We start from the raw sequence: 22072 nt of genomic DNA, 5'->3' as shown, positions 1-22072 counted from the left end.
GTATGACATCAGATGCTAAATTTATACCTGACTGAACAGCTTATATTCCTAAGACTAATGCTCCTTTCTTAAGAAATGGTATAGCTTAACGAAACAAATTACTCAAAATGTCTCCCAATCCATGACTGCGTTGACTTTGACTACCAGCATAATAAGGTAAACCGTTTCCCAATTGTTAATCATAAAATCGGTAAAAGAGTAGCCAAAGAGTTGGCGGTGGGTGGTGATGACTAGCTTTCTTCCTTCTAGTCTTACACTGCTAAATTAGGGACGGCTAACGCAGATAGCTCTCGAGTAGCTTTGTGCGAAATTCAAAAAAACAAACAAACAAACCGAGTAGTGCAGATAATATATAAGTTCCATCTTTCAAAATCGCACTTACTGGTCTGGTGAACGAATCACAGCTAAATACAGGAACTTTGCCTGATCATGACGTATTTATATTAATATGATTATTATTCTAATTATTTGTTTGTTTGTTTTGGAATTTCGCACAAAGCAACTCGAGGGCTATCTGTGCTAACCGTCCCTAATTTAGCAGTGTAAGACTAGAGGGAAGGCAGCTAGTCATTACCACCCACCGCCAACTCTTGGGCTACTTCTTTACCAACGAATAGTGGGATTGACCATCACATTATAACGCCCCCACGGCTGGGAGGGCGAGCATGTTTTGGCGCGACTCGGGCGCGAACCCGCGACCCTCAGATTACGAAGCGCACGCCTTAACGCGCTAGGCCATGCCAGGCCTATTCTAATTAAATCTTGAGGCTTTTTATAATGACTTGGTCTGATATAACTTATTTTATAGCGGGCATCAAAGCCAGTAAAGACGGTGACCCATGCTGTACTGTCAAGTACATTATTCCCATTGTGTGGATACTGTAGTTCAGTCAAGACCACTTCTCACTAGCCTTTCATGCTCATAGATTCCGGAAGATGAGTGTGCCAAAGTATTATTAGCAAAATAATTCATAAAACTATTACTAGTTAGCGTCACGTACATGTCATCCATGTTGAATGGCAAAAATAAGCTATACGTAATATTTTATGACGGCAGGCGATTGAGGTATGTTTGAGGAATCCAACTATTAAATTTATCAGGATAGCAATTCCATTTTACAAAATGTTGTTTGTTTTTGCTTCTTCCTCGTTCAGTAATATTTCTTCTACAGAATAGACGTCAACGAGAGACTTTACAACTCTTTGTAGTTCAGATTCATAAAATGTTCCATTTAATTTTTACCCTAGATAGTCTTGCAGCTTATATATTGATGGATTTCCCTCTATTATCTGGTAATCATAAATATTTTATCTGTCAATCCAAGCACATAAATAGATTGTAGGGTTTTATCACACATTATTTTCTACATCGTCTACTTTTATTTAATTTTTTTACCATAAGGTTTCTTAGTGACAGTGGTAATAATTTACAATAGACGATATTAATTCTTAAACGAGTCAAGATATTATTAGTTTACAATGCTAACAACGGTTTATGACAACAGTCAAGACCCAAGTGATGCATAATACTATAACACTTTATTTAAAATGACCTCATTTTGATACAGTACGTTTAGGTCTTTTATCATGTGTATCATGTTTCATATACTTCCACTTGTCTACATTTCGAACAACTTCTTAGGGAATATTCATATTTGATAATCAATCTGCAAATTATTTCCTTCCTGTAGGGTTAAAATTCTTTCATTTTCGTAGCACTTCGTACGTTAGGATGATTATATTACTGTTTGGGACGAATCTTCCACTAATCACTAATTCTCCACGATCATTCCACGTCAGATCTACACTGGAACATATCAAGTTTGGTAAAATTTCAGTTTTCGTTTTGTATTTATGAGAAACACTATCGACAAACTTTATGATTCGGTGTTTCCATTCTAACTTTAACGGATTCAAGTGCTTGTGAATGAAAGATCTGATAACGTTTATCTTTACTTTATCATCTAAAGGTAATGTATCATTTTGTTTGACTGATTTCATGTCGTTACCTGTAAAGTTTAATACCTCATGTAGAGGCCTCTCATAAACTGTGGATGGATAAAGATAATGTACGAGTTCTTCTGGAACGAGGATAATTAGTTTTGACTTATTTTTAGATTTTCTCAAATTTACCAACAGCTCGTCCTCCCAAACTACCAAATAATGAAAAGTACTTGTACAACGAATAATGGTTAAAACCCTCCATTCTCTGTTAACAAGTTTCTTTTCGGTTTAACTGATGTTTTCTTGACAGCCAAATTTAGAAAAAAAACGTCACTTACACTCCATATATATGATATATATATTTGTTTTATTATTTTAACCAATGTTTCACCTTTGCAGCCTCCCCGAGGTTAATCTACACATCTTTTATCCTCTACTTTTCTACTTTTGTAAGTTCGTCATGAGAACGTTATTTTTTAAAACATTTAAAGCACGTTCACAAATACTCGCAATAAATTCATTTTAGCTTCTTCAAACTTTCATTTAATCAGTTTACGTGTAGCTTTAGGTAATGCACAGAGAAACTCTTGATGTTGTTTATTCCTAAGTCTCACGGAGAATAAATGAAAAGAAATAAAAACTGTTTATTTGTTACACATATTTAGATATAACATCCACTCTTTTTTACTCTACAGTGACAAGAAATATTGCCATTAAATAGACAAGAAGACTCGATTTTGGAAGTTGATTAGCTTTGAAGCACTCAAACAATTACAGATTCTAAGACGAAATTTTCAACAGACTTGGTAATATCTCTGTTTTCTCTTTCCTCTTTGTAAACTTCTCTCTCAACTATATAGCCACATTCCACAGGTAGGGATAGTCAATATTACTAGATTTCCATGGAATGTTATGAATGTATTGTGTCACCTAATTACACAGACAAATCGGAATGTTATGAATGTACTGTGTCGCCTAATTACACAGATAAATTGGAATGTTATGAATGTACTGTGTCACCTAATTACACAGACAAATCGGAATGTTATGAATGTACTGTGTCACATAATTACACAGACAAATCAGCGTCCGAAAGATATTTAGTCGAAAATATTTGTTTAAACAAAAGCACGCTTATATAAGTTCAATAATTAAACATTTCGATTCAAGTTCTTTAATTACATGTTGTCCGTTCCTCTACTGAGATCCTTTCAGTTTTATTACTGTTGCAGCCATAACAACACTATGTAACACAAATTTTGTTCCTGGATAGTATGTGTTATATCTAAATTGCTTATGTTGTAAAAGTACAGAGAATGGCCATTATTTCCTTCAAACTTTGTTTTTGTGACCTGGATAATGAAATTTAGAAACCTATTTTCTGTGTAAAAATGGCAAATTTGCACATTTTCATTTACATAAGGTCTGAATAAAACAACATATGAATCAAGATTTACATATATTTATACTAAAGTTATACAAAAATAAACAAAAAATGTTTAGAAGTTAATAGTTTATCGAGATTTGCGACTGCAATGTAAATCACTTTCACGTTTCAGCCCCCAAATATAGTCTCCCATCAAGTTTTCGTTATTCGTTTCCAGGCCACAAAAGCAAAGTTTGAAGACAAAAATAGGTCTTTTCCATTTGCGTTAGGCATGAGCAATTGGGAAATAACACTTTCTGCCCAGGAACAGGAAAAAGTAAAAATTTTGTTACATAGTGTAATAAATGGCTAAATATAGTGTTAAACAATAGTTTTAAATTACTTTTGTACTTACACTATAACTTTATCTACAGGAATAAGTCCAGTCCTCAGACAGATCTGTTCAGGCGTTTGCAGTTTCAAATCGATGTGTAAGTATCCATATGGTTGTCTCGTTACGTCTTGATAAGCTTCTTCAAAACATTTGATACGTGATGGAAACATTAGTCTTGCTGAAACATTCGACGGAGATTTCTTTCTGGCATTCTTCAACTAAATAGTGTATTGAGAATTTAAACTAATGTCATCCATTTCTCTACCCTCATGAAATAGATTCTGTACACTATAAAACATTAATAAATTTAAATGGTGACTTCCACATGTGGAAAGTTGAGACACTTTATTTTCTTCATCTTAAAAATATTTGATTTATCAGACCGTAAATAATCCTGAAAATGTTCAGGTAAGTCTTCGACAAATTGCATGCTGAGAATATTTTGCATTAATTTGTACACAGTGGTTAAATTTCACCATAAAACCATATGATGTTTTCAGGACTAGGATAAATTACTTCACGATGATAAGCTACAACTTTACCTTCAAAGTGTGATTTACCATTTCCTATTGAAAATGACACTTAAACACATAAAAAGATGAAGCAGACGGTTATCTATTTCAAACTCTAATGAGAAATAAATGAAACAGGAACTCACCTTATATATATAATGTTTGAGTACATTTGGGATCTGCCCCCAAGGTCCCACATGCCTTTTTTTCAGTTCCTAGACCAGGGGTGGGCAACTTATTTTTCATAGTGGCCACAGCTGTGGCTAATGAAAACAACGTTCGCCACACTATTAAAAAAAAGAAAGATATTAGTTTAATCAAAATAATCCCATTTCGACTAACCTTCAATGTGAAAATTGATGGGGGTTTTCATCAACAAGTTTCGTGAAATTTGGCTTGATATTTATGCTTAATGTGCATCTTAGCCCTGCCTCTAAATTTATGTGAGTAAGCCGAGATCTGTATCTAGACTTGAGAAAATCTAGCGTAGTAAATGTTGACTCATACACTAATGTGGATCTAAAGATGTAAAATAATTTTGAAATTAATATCTTTAAATTTGAAAGGCTCTCATTTGTCAGAATAGTGAGCCACATATCTCTGAAAGAACATTTTTGTTTACCTTTTATGTGTTCTACACTTTGCAGGGTAAGCATCTCGTCTTCAAATCCACACTTATTCAAAGACAAAAAATATGTCATTTCCTTACTTAAATTTCCGAAGTCAAATTGAAACGGATCATGGAAAAATTCAAATATCAAATATCAAGTGCATGCAAAATAATACACACTCGATTAAAAACATCTAAACCAGACTGACATTACAAAATGGGCGGAGTCTTTGACAATGATGAAGTGCGCGACAATAGCGATGACGTGAAGCAGTGCAGTTGCTGATTGCCAAATATGCGATAAAAAAATAAATGATGGAAAAAGTTGATTTCTAATCTCGAGCTGGTCACAATTGTGCTATCCACTGGCCGCATGTGGCTAGTGGCCATGGAGTTGCCCACCCCTGCCATAGACCATGACGAGGAGTTAATTTCATTAGATGAAAAATCAGAATCCATGCGGAAGAGTGTTAAACTCTGGAAAGATGTGTTGTTTGGTGTAATCTGGACGATAATTCTTCTTTTCCTCCTTATTGTAAATGGTCCATGTCTTTACATTTCTACAAATCTTCTTATGATTACTCACAGTTATTGGAGGCTGAAAAGGACTGACTATACTAGTTATCACACATTTCATTGAAAATAAATATTGAATTTTACAGCGTGACATTTTGTCGTCGCATAGCTATTCGTAGATTTTTACAGTATCACTGATCTACGACGTTACACAGTGTCTGTCTAGCTCATCTGTAAACTCGTCAAGATAATCCCGTGAAGATGGACAATTAGATCCATGTGAAATGTATACAATACTCATAAAATTTGCCTTCTAGTGGAAAAAATTTAGAATTATGACATCAAGGATGTTATAATTGAATTTCCTTCTTCCTTTCCCCATTCCTGAATCAACCACTCAGCGTGTGGCGTCATTCTTTGGACGCGAAAATGGGGAATAACTATCTCCTCTGGTGTCTGATATGACTGCAGACATACAAAAACTAACACCAGCTGTAACAACTCACTACTATAACTTAATATTATTCAGTAGAGTTACATAACCTCCACTTATGCAATAGCCCATACAAGTGAGATATGATACCAATATCATTATACACATACCATGAGACAATGTTAATATAGTAAACACCAATATAAATAGTACAATAACAAAAGACCCATATAAAGCTTTAAACAGCATATTAGACTATCTGAGAGATTGCAATGACAATAACTCGTAACAAGGTAATAATAATAGTAGTAGAAAATAAATGTTACTAAGAAGTGTATTTAGAGATTCATGTTCTTGTAAGGAAACATACATTGGAGAAACGGGAAGAAAACTCGAGGAAGAATAAAAGAACAAAGATGGTACAAGACTCATAAAAGCACATAATTCAGCCGTTGCAGAGCACGCCACGTCAACTGGACACAGAATAAAGTGGGAGAAAACTAGAATCATCGACACAGATAAATTCTGGAAGACAAGAAAAAGCAAATATCTTTATAATGAGCCGCGATACACTTAAGGAAAATACTAACAAAATATCTAACTTTATCAAAATACTAACTGGTCTTTCATATGTCAGTAACCAGGCCTTGCTTAAGTTATGAAGCTGACATGATGTCTATATAAATGAAGAAATGTAGTCTAGAAATCAGTTCAAAAGAGTGCCACATATCTTGAAAAACTGTAGGAAGGAAAACAGAGTTCTCAAGGTGTCATGTGATCACGTGTAAAGGATTATCTGCGACTGGATGAGTTCAGAACGCATAGAAAATACTAGGAATTCACTAACCCTGAATTATTTTCAGCGATGTGCAAAAACGCCATGCAGCGTACAAACATCATGTGTCTTATATAAAGTTGTGGTTCTAGATTCTTTGACAAAATTTCTGTCTTTATCATACAAAAGTGGCCAGAACCATTAGTCAGTCATTATTTCCTTACATTTTCTGTAGCGAGTCACATTGTGACCAAAACACTACTAGAAATACTGTTAAGAATATTGAATAGTCTAGTTAAACTTAATTTAATTTCAAGTAAATGTATACATTAACATACAACTTTGTATTTTATCTGTGTACACTAGATTGTAGGAGCTTTTGACAGTTTACAATGGATATATAGATAGATACCTACGTAACTACATCAACTACTTTAAAATTTTCATTTGACAGTTACATCTGATATTTTGCTAACACCTTTAGCAGTGAGAACCAACAGTCTTTTCTGGTTTCCAAAAGCCAAGTGGACCAAAGTAATAACATCAACTACTTTGAAATTTTCGTCTGACAGTTACATCTGATACTTTGCTTACGCATTTGAGCAGTGAGAACCAACAGGCTTCTCTGGCTTGCAAAAGAAACTTCATTGTAGAACTGCCCGGCATGGCCAGATGGTTGTGGCGCTTGACTCACATGTGTTCCAATCCCCATCCCACCAAACATACTTACCCTTTTTAGCCGTAAGGGCGTCATATTGTGACAGTTAGTCCCACTATTCATTGGTAAAATAGTAGTCTAAAAGTTGGTGATAGGTGGTAATTACTAGCTCCCTTCCCTCTAGTTTTTCACTACTAAATTATGGAAGGCTAGCACAGATAGCTTTGTACAATATTAAAAAAAAAAGTCAAAGTAGAAATGGGATCAACAGGTAACATAATTTAAGTAAAAATCTTTAGGAACGACAACATCAAACATAGTAATAATATATTTTGATAACATTCAAGAACGCAGTGTATAAAGTGGATAACAACAACTTGAATGTAGTGACTACTTACATCAAAATTTAAAAAGTAACCTAAAATATCAATTTTTTGTGTTTAAGGAAAATCTTGATATTTTTTTAAAGAATAAGCATGAGATGAGGAGAAAACTTCAAAATTAAAAAATTACTAATTTTTTAAAAAGCTGAGAGATCTCCGCTAGTACAGTAGTATGTTTCTGGATTTACGATACTAAAATCAGCAGTTCGATTCCCCTCGGTGGCTCCGTAGATAGCCCGATATGGCTTTGCTATAAAAAAAAACAACACATACAGTAAGTCGAGACTTCAGTTCATAAATAAACATACATTTTATGAATTTTAAAGTCTGTGAAATTGAAGGGAGAAGAATCCGCGTGACGAAGAATGATTGTACATATTTTTGTAAAATGTGAAAAAAGGATTTTTAAATCTGTTTCTCTAATGTAAGTTGATACAGTTTCAGTTTCGTGCAAATGACCAAAATAATTTAAAATGATGTTAGTTTTCCTTGTAAAGTTTGGGTGAGCCATAAGTATGCTAAGCTATTTTTTTCGAATTTCGTCAGATAATAACGTTTCTATTTTTCAAATTGTCGACGTATTTTCTCAGATTTAAGATTATATCCTAAAGTTCTCAGTTTAGAAAGAAGACGATAGACTTTTAGATATATTTTTGGAGGATAAAACCTGCCATTCATAGATATTTTACCACCAGGTCAAGCAGCAGGTGCTTGCAGGGAGACCAGAGGCCAATGGTACAGCCAACTGTTTTCTTTGAAGGTGAGAAAAACTGCATAAATTTCCAGTGATTGTCTAGTAGCTCGCAATCCAGCAGTCACACGACGTGTTTGCAACACTGATACACAACTGTGTGAAACAGGACCTTGACTTTTCTTGAAACTTACCAAGGAATTGATTGCCTGAAGTGGCTAGTATAAGCTAAGTGGCTTAGCTTGTTAATAGTTTCAACTTCAAACAGAATATAAAGTGAAGACCATTTATTACAGTTAATGTACTTCTAAGGAAGAACACTACTACCAACATAGCAGTGAAATAAGAATTAAACCAGAGGTACGATATACTGTATCTAGAGTCTACATAACCATATAACTAGAGTCTACCTAACCCTGTAACTAGAGTCTACATAATGCTGTATCTAGAGTCTACATAACCCTGTAACTTGAGTCTACATAACCTTGTTACTAGTCTACGTAACCTTGTATCTTGACTCTACATAACCCTGTAATTAGAGTCTACATAACCATGTATCTAGAGTCTACATAACCCCGTATCTAGAGTCTTCATAACCACATAACTAGAATTTACATAACCCTGTATTTTAAGGCTACCTAACCCTGTAGCTAGAGTTTACATAACGCTGTATCTAGAGTCTAAATAACCATATAACTAGAGTCTACACCACCCTGTATCTGAAGTCTACATAACCCTATATCTAAAGTCTACATAACCCTGTATCTAGAGTCTACATAACCATACCTAGAGTCTACATAACCATATAACTAGAGTATACACAACCCTGTAACTAGAGTCTACATAACCCTGTAGCTAGAGTTTACATAGTCCTGTATCTAGAGTTTACATAAACCCGTAACTATAGCCTATCAATATTTGCAACCTTGTGGTGAAGCAGCCTCTAAATTTAATGACTTTCTATTATTTTAACTCAAAGCAAAGATTTGCTAGTAGTGTTGTAGTAAGCAAGGACAACAAAATTGTTTACGTGCACGATTTAGAGTGAAATAGTAATCCGATTTTGTTATTAGGTTAGGTGCTGCATCTTGAAACTCGCTGTGTTCAAGTTTCTACTCAGAGAGAATATAGAGAGATTAAGGCTACAGTATAAATTTGAATTTAAATGCGAACAAAACCTATGTAAGACTGCTGTACAAATATGTAGAACGAAGCAATAAAACACAGAGCATTGACTCAAAACAAAATAATTGCAAGTAACTAAGCAGACAAATTGGAGGTAGAACAAAGTAATTATTTATTTATTTCAACCTCTCCGGTGAAGTTAGGCATTCGGATCCACTGACATCTACTACAGATAGTTTAAAAACTATCAGCAAAAGTCCTGTTCAGGAAATGTAATGAATAACACCGAACTCGACAGTAAAGAAAGTAGAAACACACAGAAATGAAGAAATAAAGCAAAATTTTTATTCACAGCCACTGGGTAATGTTCTGTTTACCAAACTAGGAAATAATTTGAATTATCTGGATCGGCTTAAAACAAAAAGAGAGTTGTGATTTACCGTTGAAATTCAAAGAAACCATTAAAGTGCAATATATCATTTGTACTACACTAGACTAAAGTAAGTACATGTTGCAATCATTTCATGTGTCCTACCCAAGACTAAAGTAAGTTCATGTTACAATCATTTCATATGTACTACAGCATTACAATTTGAGTTTTGTTTTTAAAGGAACTAAAATTTTCTTTACAAATCTATGAAACTATTTCTTGTTCAAATATTTATTAAAATTAGTTTTGGGGTGTATTTTTCTACTTGTTTTGACCACGGGCAAATAAACAATTCTAAAGCATATATATATTAAGAGATATGACAAATTTATCACTTTTAAACGATTGTAATACTTTTTGTGAAGTTTCTATTCTGATTTTTGTACCCATACACTAGAAAATCAAAATTTCAGCGCTCGAAACGACTTTGTGTATTTATTCCGACACTTGAGTGCTTCAATAATTTAAACTATTTTCATTTTATTTGTACTATAAGTACTTTATTTAAAATAATATACATTAAAGCACAAAATTTGAAGGCTGGTATCTTGCTGAATTTTAATAAGCAATTTATATAACTTTTCTATACGCAGTAGTTTCCCATAGGGTAATGAATTAGTATGTCGAGTCTAATAATAATAATATAAACATTCATCACAAATTAATAATTTCTTACAATCTTTCCCATGAAAGTTGCATTTTCCTAGCATCCTAAAGGTTATATTTGAAGTTTGTTCATTTTATCTTCGTAATAAGCCCTTCAATGATAATAAAGTGACATATTTACTTAATGTTTAAGTCTTACCGACGCCGTGTTTTTCCGATTAGTATTTTGCACCCAGTTTGTTTAACTGTAAGCACCATGACTTCCAGGAAACAAGCGATAATGTCACAGGAAATGTTCCGTTTGCAAGTTCTGGGTAGTTAGAATGTATAACGACCAAAACAACGGTTGTGTTTATAATGATGCTCCAACTGAAACTCCTACTCCAGAAGGAGCTAGTAACATATACTGGGTTATCCCAGGACTAGACCCACCCGATTCTCTACCGCTCTCTACCTTAGCCTGCAATCGTCACTTAAGTCGGAACAACGAGTCATTCTCCCCATCCGATAGCTCACTAAGATACCATGATTCTGTTGACCTCACATCACCATCTTTCCATTCTTTACCTGTACAAAATGTTCTCTGTCCCTTACCACCTTTCTATCATAACCTTGGAAATACAAAACAAGAAGTTTGCGAAATCTCAAGACTTCAACCAATGAGCTTTCGTCATGAAGTCGCTTTTACCGCTTATGAACAATCCATAAGTTCCTATCTTCAACCTCCTGGTAAGCTAAACCTCTTTTATTCGTTTTTTTCTTAATAACTAACTAACAGTTGTACATACAGATTTTACTATATTCCCCCTAACGGCCTCCTTTCACCATCGTCATCAAAATCATAATGGGCAAACAATGCTCGAAGTATTTTATAGGAGTAAATGCATTTTAGGTTTTACGACTCTTCCTATTTCAAGAAATCAAGCGTGATGTGACACACACATTGGCCTTTACATAGGGTAGGTGTACTAGCTAAAACCACAACTGTGTAGAGGCTGCTTTACAGGAGTGTAAAACCATCTGATTGCAGTTAAGTAAAAACAAAAAAACAAAACAACTATAAATATCCAATGCCTTATTTATTTTGTGCACTACGAAAATAAAATAGATCCATTTTACTTATATTTTCACACAGAAAGTCTAGTCCTTCATCCAATCTTCACTATTAATTTAAAAAAATGCTTTGATCAGACGCGTTGATTTCCTGTTGTCGTAAGGCGACTTTTTTCTTTTACACATAATTATCAACTTTGATGATAAGTACAAATATTAAGTGAATATTTAGAACTGTTTGGAAACTTAACATAAATAAAAGGCTAAGTAGAATGTTAAGTGTATAAATAAGCCTTAATAATCACGAAGAAATGTTAGAAAGTAAAGATATAGAAGATATATAAGACTGTTCAGTTTAAGAGCTATTATTTAGTTTACTTAATGATTTAATATTTAATCATTAGTTAGTTTTCTTAGCAATAGTTTTAAAAGTTAGAATTATGACAAGTTCTGTTATGTAATTCTGTAAGTTTTTCGTCGTGTTTAATATTTTTGTTACTAGATAGCTAGATATTTCCAGATTTTTCTGTCGTGTTTTTATAAACACGTGCAGATACAGAGAGAAAGCATGTAAATTAGCGAAATCAAAAGTGAAAAAAAGAGAAGTTAAGTTTAAATCACGGCCCAGCAGGTGATTTCGCAAGTGAAAGTATCACAGCTTTTATTGTAATAACAGAGATAGAGAAGAATCATTTGTTCTGTCATTTGAGTTTTAAAGCCTGTGTGGACTTTTGGCGTAAAAGATAATTATTTAAAGCTCTGTTTTGAATATATTATTTTAAAACAAGAGGATTGTGTGATGTCCATTTATCACTGAAATGTATCACCAACAAGTCACATACACCTGCTGTAAATAATCCAGCCTAATAAAACCTGACAATCATACAAATGTTTTAATCAAAAAGGACTTAATTGATGGCTGCAGGGATTCCAAGAATAAGAACATACAGAGAATGAAGAACCTTGTTAATCTATGAAAGCAGTCTTAAAACAGCACATATATAACAATTAAAGTGTATTCATGGAAATAAATCTTATAACTACGAAGTGGTTGATCAGAAATTAGGTATTTTGACTCAATAAGTATATTACGACTACCAGAACTATGATATCTGTCGGCTGTGAAAAAGTAGAAACTGTTCGATATCTCTCTTTTGGGGTAGCGAATCAAAATGAAACCTATACCCCGAATATTTTGCAATATAACTGTGTAAGTGCTCGCGATTTTGTCTAGCGTTGCGTTTGCTAAATAAAAAAAGTTTAGGTTTCAATGGCTTCACATGAGATTATAATAATTGTGTACTGGAGCGTAAAACCCGGATTATTTGCCGACAGAAGGTGAAACCGACTAACAGTTAATTATATAGCCCGACCTTAGAAATCATTTTCCAGATCCCAATCTTCTTTTGGAAATTGAGGTGGTTGATAAATATTTTTTTTTTTAAATAAGGAAACACTTATTTCTAAGAGGGCGTTCTGTGTCTAATCATCAATGAAGAAAAATGAAACATTTCGGAAATAATATTATTTTTTTAAAAATTGAACGAAAATAAATAATTTTTGGTTGCAAAGTACAACTTTGATGATAAGTAGAAATGTTAAGTAAATATTTGGAACTGTTTGGAAACCGAATATAAATAAAAGGCTAAAAAGTATATTAAGTGCATGAATTGGCCTTAATCTCGGAGAAATGCTGGAAAGTAAAGACTTGATATACTTGAATTCATTGGATAGTGGGAAATAAACAAAATTTAATCTTTGACCAAAGAACAAAATGTTTGCTATTAACCACAAGAGGCTTCTTAACAAAATCTGGAACTTGTTGCAAGTTATACAAAAAGCATTTGTGGATTAAACATTTCTGCAATGTAAGTGAAATTATATTTGTTTGTTTTTTAATTTCGCGCAAAGCTACACGAGGAATATCTGCGCTAGCCGTCCCTAATTTAGCAGTGTACGACTAGAGGGAAGGCAGCTAGTCATCACCACCAACCGCCAACTCATGGGCTACTCTTTTACCAGGGAATAGTGGGATTGACCGTCACATTATAACGCCCCCACGGCTGAAGGGGCGAACATGTTTGGTGCGACGGGGATTCGAAACCGCGACCCTCAGATTACGAGTCGAGTGCCTTATACACCTGGCCATGTCGGGCCCGATAACATTGTATAACACAATTTAGATATTTAAGTGAAAAGGGACTTAAACTCACGGCCTCCACCTAACAAGCATAGTAATCTAATCATAAACCACCCGGACAAGCATGGGAGAATAATGTTGTAAATTGAACTGATAATCAAGTAAACAAAAAATTTTCGGAAATCTATGAATATCAGAAGTTCAGATCCGAGGATGAAAAAACAGTATCGTTTGTATACTTACTTTAAATTATTTTAACTGTTAGTTTTAATGTCTTCAGTGAAAAGCAGTTTTTGATCTCAACTTCTTTACACCAAATATATAATAAGAAGAAAGATAAAATATTTGCGATTCCTTTACTGTGGTACAATTCTTCACAAAATTTCAGACACTGTAATTTGTCTACAATGGTTAAAGAAGCTGGAAATTCATTAGAACTAATTTCAATTCAAACTAATCCAAGGAAGAGAATCACAATGATTAGTTAAATGGGATAGTTTATTATATAAAATGTTTTATACTGAAAGGTAGTGAAATAGAAAAAAATGTAGAAAGAAAAAAGAATTAATATTAGAGGAATCAAAAAAGAAAGAAAATTGAAATACAAATATTTTAGAATGGTTTACAAGCTGTTGTGAATATTTTGATCTCTATTTAATGCGTGTGCTAAGTTACCACATGATAAGATATATATTTAATTACACAGTACTAACTGCTAAATTATAAATACAATGAAGCTTTCTGAGGACACTAGAGAGTAAACACGTAAGGAAAATAAGCTCTCAGGATTTCATGTGTGAATTTAAGTACGTTTATACATTTAGTATACGTTATTACAATTAAGATTTAAATATAGAAATTTTTTCTGTTTTGTTTTGTTACCTACAGCGTCAACAAGTATTCAGTTATATACAAGGGTACAATGTTAGCATGTGATAGATACAGATCTGATATTCAGTTTTAGTAACATTAGAGTAATTGTGAATTATATTTTAACGACCAATACAGAGCCACCACTTAGTTATTTGTAGATCTACAGTTAGGCTTAGCTTAAGTTCAATTTTAGATTATGAGGCATTAAGTATGAGAGAGAAATTAATTTACTGGAAAGATCAGTTCTAGTATTAGGACAATCTGCGTCCTAGTTGTGTGAGTAGTTAAGATGAATGAAACTCTTGAATATGGGATAAACAGCCAAAACAACTTAGGTCATTAAACTGTACTAGATAATGATACACATACTGGATTGTTTGACAGATAATGAAACGAATAGGATATTTCGTTAATCTTCATTACCAAATGATTATTTGTTTGTTTTTGAATTTTGCGAAAAGCTACTTGAGGGTTATCTGTGCTAGCCGTCCATAATTTAGCAGTGTAAGACTAGAGGGAAGCAGCTAGTCATCACCACCCATCACCAACTCTTGGGCTACTCTTTTACCAACGAATAGTGGGATTGACCGTCACATAATAACGCCCCACGGCTGAAAAGGCGAGCATGTTTGGTGCTACCGGGATTCGAACCCGCGACCCTCGGATTACGAGTCGAACGCTTTAACACACTTGGCCATGCCCGGCCAACCAAATGATGTAAACAACATGGTAATACGTAGTTATTAGTTATAAATATTACGTATCAACATGTATCATGGAGAATTTTCTAATGGGAATCTTATAATATATTGCCCAGTGTATCTCCATCTAAAAAATGGCAGCCCAATTCTAATAAGCTATTGGTCTGAATTTCTTTGAACAAAAATAACGATATTTCACAAAATTGCATCCAGATGTGTAACCACTGGAGTTAGTTCACTGAATGGACCAAAAAAGGAAAGAGAAGAATACGGAACCACGGTATAAACACCAATCTGGTAAATTACTTTTGATGCATTAAAAAGTGCATCAGACTCTACGTAGCAGTTTCAAATGGTGATAGATTGCTGAAGTTTCAGTCCAAGTTCTCGGTATTCTGTGACATCAAACTCTTTCAAGAAAATGTACTAGTTTTAATTTCGTATAAGATGCTGACTCAGAAACTGCATTCGACATTACAGTTCGATAGAACAGCAATATTTGCTATGAATATTATGATAACTCTTAAGGGAACAAACAAGTTATGATCTGTACCTCAGAACGGCTGGCATGGGTATTAACACTTTTATTGATAGGACAGAACAACGTTTCGACCTTCCTAGGTTATCTTCAGAATAAGAAAGGGAGAGTTTGAATGTGACCGTTGATGGACACGTCTTAGGGACAAGAGTGTAAACGGGTACTGTATTGTAGGGGGCGTTGCAGGAGGATATTAGGTTATTAATTAGTATAGGTATAAAGTTGTTCCTTTATACTGGTTTAATTTTGGTTTTAGTTGCTGTATAAGTAGGACTTCTTTGAGTTTGTGTTCATTTATATTTGTTTCTCTACTTAATATCAGAGTGTTTTCTATGATTATGTTGTGTTTATTTGATTTGCAGTGTTAAAAATGTGTAAAGGTGTTTTTTCTTTGAATCTAGTTTCCATTTTTCTCCTTATTTCTTTAATATAGAGGTCATGGCAGTTGTTGAATTGTATTTTGTAAATTATGTTGGTGTTGTGTTTGTCAGTGTAGTGTTTACACAGTATGAACTTTAGTTTTGTACCTGGTTTTTGAATAAATTTTATGTTTACTGGAATGTTTGTTTTAAGTTTTTTCCAAATGTTAGTTATTTTTCACTGATGTCGGGAACATATGGTATGCAGCAGTTTTAGGTTTTATAGTTTGTTGTATCTTGGGATTTATTGTTGTTTGTTGTTGGTCTAGGTGAGTGCCTATAATTTTTTCCACGGTTTTTTGAGGAAATTTCTTAATGTTGATGAAGTGTTGTTTTATTTTGTTGATTTCATTGTTAATTTTATCGGGTGAGCATAGTTTTGTGCTGTGGATTGCTGTTTTGAATTGTGTATCAGTTCTAGTGATTTTGAGGTTAAGAAATGCTATTTGGTTAGAACTGGTAACCGGGGATTTCCAATACTTAGGCCATTTATTTGTAAGTAGCTTTGGTTATTGAACATAAAGCGTGGTAGTGTATTCTATAATGGTTGGTTCATTGATTGCTGGAGATGTGTAACAATGGGTTGGGGTCTTGGATATAAAGTTCTAAAGTTCTCTTGCAGGCTTCGGTAGTTCGGACTTCCATGAACAGGGAGATTACATCAAAACTGGCCATTAAGACTTTATGATTTAGTTGATGTTACATATTTAGAAAATTCCCACGCTATATATTTACCGATATTGCAGTTAGATGATTCGTAGGTCGATATTATGAGTCGTAATGGACAATCAGATTTGTAAGGTTTGGGGCGCCGTATAGTTGTGGCGTGCCTGAGTCGGTCGTTCGTATGTAAGAATAAATGTTTTCTGAAATTGTGTTGGTTTTTTCATTTGTAGCAGTATTTTCTTTAACTGGTTTTCATGTGTTTTTGTTGGATATGTGTCTGGTAGTTTAAATTTGTTTGAATCTGACAAGACGTTGTTCATTTTTTTAATCTATTCATTTGTGTTCATTATAACTATAGCATTGCCTTTATCTGCTTTTAGAATGTTGGTGTTCATTTCTTGTTCTAAGTTGTTTATAGAATTAATACCTTTTTGTGTGAGGTTGTTTTTTAGATTTCTTTTCTGTGAAATTATGTTGATAGTTTTGTGTGAAAATTCTTTGAAAAAGTTGCTTAAAGTAGTGTTTTGAGGTGTTTCAAGGATATAGATGTTTTCAGTTCTACCTGGAAAACAACCAACAATCATAGAAAACATCCATATAATAAGTACGGAAACAAATATAAACAAACACAAAATCAAAGATACCTTACTTATACAGCAACCAAAACCAAAATTAAACCAATATAAAGGAACAACTTTATACCTATACTAATTACTAACCAAATATCCACCTGCAACGCCTCTACAATACAGTACCCGTTTACACTATCGTCCATAAGACACGTGTCTATCAACGATCACATTCAAACTCTCTCTTTCTTAATCTGAAGATGGCCTAAGAAGGTCAAAACGTTGTTCTCTCCTTATTAATAAAGGTGTTAATACCTATGCCAGCCGTTCTGAGAAACATTTTTATTTCAAGGGGGTTTCTAGTGATCAAGATAAACAGTTACGATCTACAAACAACTAGATAAATAGCCTGAAGTTACCCAAACACATTCAATGAATTATAACACAGCACATCATGTTAAATATTGGAGGTTCCATCTTGTCCTTTTTGACAACATTCCTCTTTATCTATTGATAGGAAATTTCAATGTTATACATCCACCGAAGATGAAGGTAAAATCTCTAGCAGCAAAGGTTTACATTCTAACCTCCATAGTATAGTCACTAACCTCATATTGCTGAACTTGTATAAACTAATAAAAATCATGGGACTTCAGGGTAACAGAAACTTCTGTTTAGACCTTAATTTTGCTAACCTCAATGCCAGTTTTTCCTTTTATAGCGGAAATAATGTCCGGGGTGATGAATTCGTTAGTTAGGAGTGCATTAAAACTGGTTGAAGTAGTAGTACAAAGCAATATAAAAACCTTTACAAAGACGTCAAGCTTTCTGACGTTTCCCATATCCTCAGAAATCTCTCTACTATTCTGTAAAATCAATACAACAAGGTGTAGAAATGGAACACCTCATAATAGAAGAAGATTGATAGTGGTAAAGTTTAGAAAGCATGTAAAGTGCCCACGCTGAAGTAATATATATGATTCATACTGGGCAGAGGAGAAGTGACTGCACGAAATAGAACCTGTGTTCTCTACAGGTGATCAACTTTCAAATCATAAAACATGAAATAGATTAAATTATGTAGTTAGGTCAATCTCACAAATACTTCATTCTGGTGCCTTCACACCTTGAGGCTGGAAAAGTAATAAAAAACAGATAACATTGTCAGTTTTTTACAATAATAACAACATCTCATTATGTACAGATATGACTTTGATGTCATGCCCGAAAAGCTGAAGCTTTTATCCAAGTTATAAATACTTACAGGTATTGAAGACATAATTACCTTGAACGAGAAACACAGAACCAGAGAGATTGCACTCCAGGTCTAGATGGCGTAAGACTATATACTTTTAAGAAGATACCCTGTTGAAGTTAGTATCTAAACAGTCACATAGCTGGGCAAGACGTAACATCCTTGAGTTACGAAAAGATGTCTCCATCAAATTCTTACTTAAACCCATGAAAACTCAATCTCGTCTTAAAGCCTAACCCTCTGTTGTTCGTTTAAACATCATTTGGAGGATTCCAAATAAAGATGTATCTAGAAGTCTTACCTATCAAACTGAACTACTGTTACCTTTATTATTAGGCGATTATTGTGGTGGAAGAAACATATTGACCAATACTGTTAAGTTTGGAACCAGGAAGGCTTCAAGATTATTACGACACTTAGAAACAGTCTTGAAACTCTGTTGGCAGGATAATGTTCTTCTCCGCGTTTTAAGGCAATAATAGCAGCAATGGAAAGTCTACATAAGCATTCAAAGGAAACAAGACTTCTAAATAAGGACCGGCATGGCCAAGTGTGTTAAGGTGTTCGACTCGTAATCCGAAGGTCGCGGGTTTGAATCCCGGTCGCACCAAGCATGCTCGCCCTTTCAACCGTGGGGGCGTTATAATGTCACGGTCAATCCTACTATTTGTTGGTAAAAAGTAGTCCAAGGGTTGGCGATAGGTGGTGATGACTAGCTGCATTCCCTCTAGTCTTACACTGCTAATCTAGGGACGGCTAGCGCAGATAGCCCTCGAGTAGTTTTGCGCGAAATTCAAAACAAACAAGCAAACAAGAATTCTATAAAATAAAGTATCATATAGGAAAACAAATGACTGGATTAAAGTAGAACCCATATAGACAACGTACCACTGATAACATCATTTAAGGAAGATTCTTTCACTTTGCAGCTGCAAGTACATGGGAAATCAGTACCTGTCTACACGACCCTAGAAACTGCCATCTAGTATTCAGCTCAATTCCATGATAGTTTTATTGCAATAAAATAGATATAGTGAAATTTTAGTGATCATTAAAAAGCTGTGTTCCTCTATACTTGTTATCACTATTTTATTAATATCAGATGTATCATTGCTTCACTCCAATGTTAAAGAAAATTGCCTTTATATAAAATTTTGAACGTTTTATACAGTTTCACACTTCTTATAGCAATACTTGATTTACAAATTTTATAAGTTATAATATCAATACAAGGTGTGCTTTTTTAATTCCATAAATATGTTGTAACACTTCAGACTTCTACCGTAAATAAGGCTATTTAAAAACGTATTAATTCTAATTAGTGGTTTCTTCACTAATTTATCCAACTTTCTAATATTTCGTCATTACTTTTATTATCGTTAACCTCAAAAATATTCAAACCACTTAATGAAACTGAAAACAGTATTTGTTACGTTTTTCTAAGATTCTTGCCCCCCCCTTCCTCTCCAGTGGCACAGTGGTATGTTTACGGATTTACAATTCTAGAAACTCGGTTTTGACACCCGTGGTGGGTAGAGCACGGATAGGCCATTGTAGTTTTATGCTTAATTCAAAACAAACAATTAAATCAAGCTTCTTTAGTACTGACCATAACAAGTGAAGATTATTTACGTAAAACATGTTTGGCACCAGCTATGTAAAGTGGGTTATATCCTTGAAAATTGATGGTTGAGTACATGTTCTAAGAAATAAGTATTTAACAAAATGTATTACTTTAGAGAAAATGTTGTATATCAGTTTGCAACTTTTAGGAATAAGAACATAAATAGTTATTTTTGAATACTTATTAAATCTATAGATTAGCTATACTGTTACTCAATAAATATGTTGACACTGGCTTTCCGGTGAAATGTAAAGGAACTAAACAGATAGACAGCAGACAGGACGTGCTTTTTCCTGCCCACTCCTATACACCGAAGATAAAAATATCATAAAGATTAACTCCATATTCAAAGTAAGACACAATATAGTTTAAGGAAGAGTTACTGTACTTCCAAAGGTAGACATTGCAAATTTTTATTTCGAAGTTAAAAGATAATCAAATAAAACATAATGAACTTTTGTTGAATATTTAATATTATATCCAATGAAATGGAACATGATATTTTGATGAGGTTTCAACCGAACATGTAGAGAAAGACGGCATGATGCTTTCTACAAGTTTGTGCACATATCAAGAAAAACAGACATCACAAAATACTGGTAAACATTTTATCCCGAATCCAAATAAAATCAAGTTATGTGTGGGTATAATAAACTGACCAAAGAAAGACAGCACGAAATTCTATTGCTAGATCAAGTAGGTTTGAATAAAATATATTAAATAAATTGTAGCAGAGTTAGCCTTATATACGGAGAAATGCACAGCAATTTGTTATGAAAGTTTAACTCCATATTCAATGAAAGATCACCAGCTTTATTGCATGACTAACTTCTTTGTGTCACAGAATCACTACGAGGTTCTGATGCATGTTATACGTAATGTTCAAAAAACAACAACACGATGAATTTATTTATGTATTATTGGTAAAATTAGGGTCATCACATACCAATAACTGTCTGCTATAACCTAACTATAACTGTTACTAAGGCCTGGCATGGCCAGGTGGGTTAAGGCGTTCGACTCGAATCCCCGTCACACCAAACATGCTCGCCCTTTCAGCCGTGGGGGCGTTATAATGTGACGGTCAATCCCACTATTTGTTGGTAAAAGAGTAGCCCAAGAGTTGGCGGTGGGTGGTGATGACTAGCTGCTTTCCCTCTAGTCTTACACTGCTAAATTAGGGACGGCTAGCGCAGATAGCCCTCGTGTACCTTTGCGCAAAATCCAAAACAAACAAACAAACAAACTGTCACTAAATACTAATTATTCATTAGTTTATGCTCTACATTTAGTATTATAATTTGCAGCTGTTTTAAATAATATCATCCGAAGAACTGTTTAGAGTGACAGGGATTTGAGCTTGTGTTTCTCGCATGAAAAACAGACGACCCAATAAGAACTGAATAAATTAACTATTTAAATAGTATTATGGTTTATCTGGCTCTTATACTACATTTACTGAGTGTGATTAAATAAAAAAAACGCTATAAAAACATGAAGGTTTATCCTGGGTTTACTCCAACTGTCATTGCTTAGTAACCACTATTTTGGAATAATTTAAAGTTAATGCCTCAAAACACCCACTCTAACACCAAGACTTTAGCCTCAGATTTGCTAAAAATATTCTTGTACCAATTGTAATCAATCTACATGTTTATAAAAAGATTCCAAAATTGATGAACCGCCTGAAGAGACAACATCTAGCTCATAATTCAAAAGAGAAAATATAACACTACGACAAGTTTTGATTAATAAAAGTGATAGTTGTGAAAACACAGAACTCGTATTTCA

General features: G+C 33.9%; 1 protein-coding gene and 1 long non-coding RNA gene across 4 annotated transcripts in view; one reads left to right on the top strand and one right to left on the bottom strand.

Moving 5' to 3' along the window:
* Window positions 1–319: 319 nt before the first annotated feature.
* The window catches only part of LOC143253624 (uncharacterized), a 32807-nt gene continuing 11054 nt past the window's right edge, over window positions 320–22072 (bottom strand). Inside the window, exons 1-4 of one of the 3 annotated variants that reach the window (XR_013029738.1) lie at window positions 10643–10784; window positions 4363–4503; window positions 3726–3922; window positions 320–1807 (exon numbers count right to left, since the gene is read on the bottom strand). This is a non-coding gene — a long non-coding RNA (uncharacterized LOC143253624). Of the gene's footprint in view, window positions 1808–3725; window positions 3923–4362; window positions 4504–10513; window positions 10785–22072 lie in introns of those variants that run through there. The other 2 variants (XR_013029739.1, XR_013029740.1) reach the window with 2 other exon arrangements.
* Window positions 10729–22072, top strand: part of LOC143253622 (transcriptional regulator Erg-like) — a 32924-nt gene continuing 21580 nt past the window's right edge. Inside the window, exon 1 of the mRNA XM_076507763.1 lies at window positions 10729–11172. Within this exon, the coding sequence (XP_076363878.1) occupies window positions 10767–11172 (406 nt within the window). The 5' untranslated portion in view covers window positions 10729–10766. The remainder of the gene's footprint in view (window positions 11173–22072) is intronic.

The sequence above is a fragment of the Tachypleus tridentatus genome, chromosome 6 (assembly GCF_004210375.1).
Source record: "Tachypleus tridentatus isolate NWPU-2018 chromosome 6, ASM421037v1, whole genome shotgun sequence".
Classification (NCBI taxonomy): domain Eukaryota; kingdom Metazoa; phylum Arthropoda; class Merostomata; order Xiphosura; family Limulidae; genus Tachypleus; species Tachypleus tridentatus.
The sequence above is the reverse complement of the archived record's forward strand: the minus strand, read 5'-3'. Positions and strand labels throughout refer to the sequence as shown.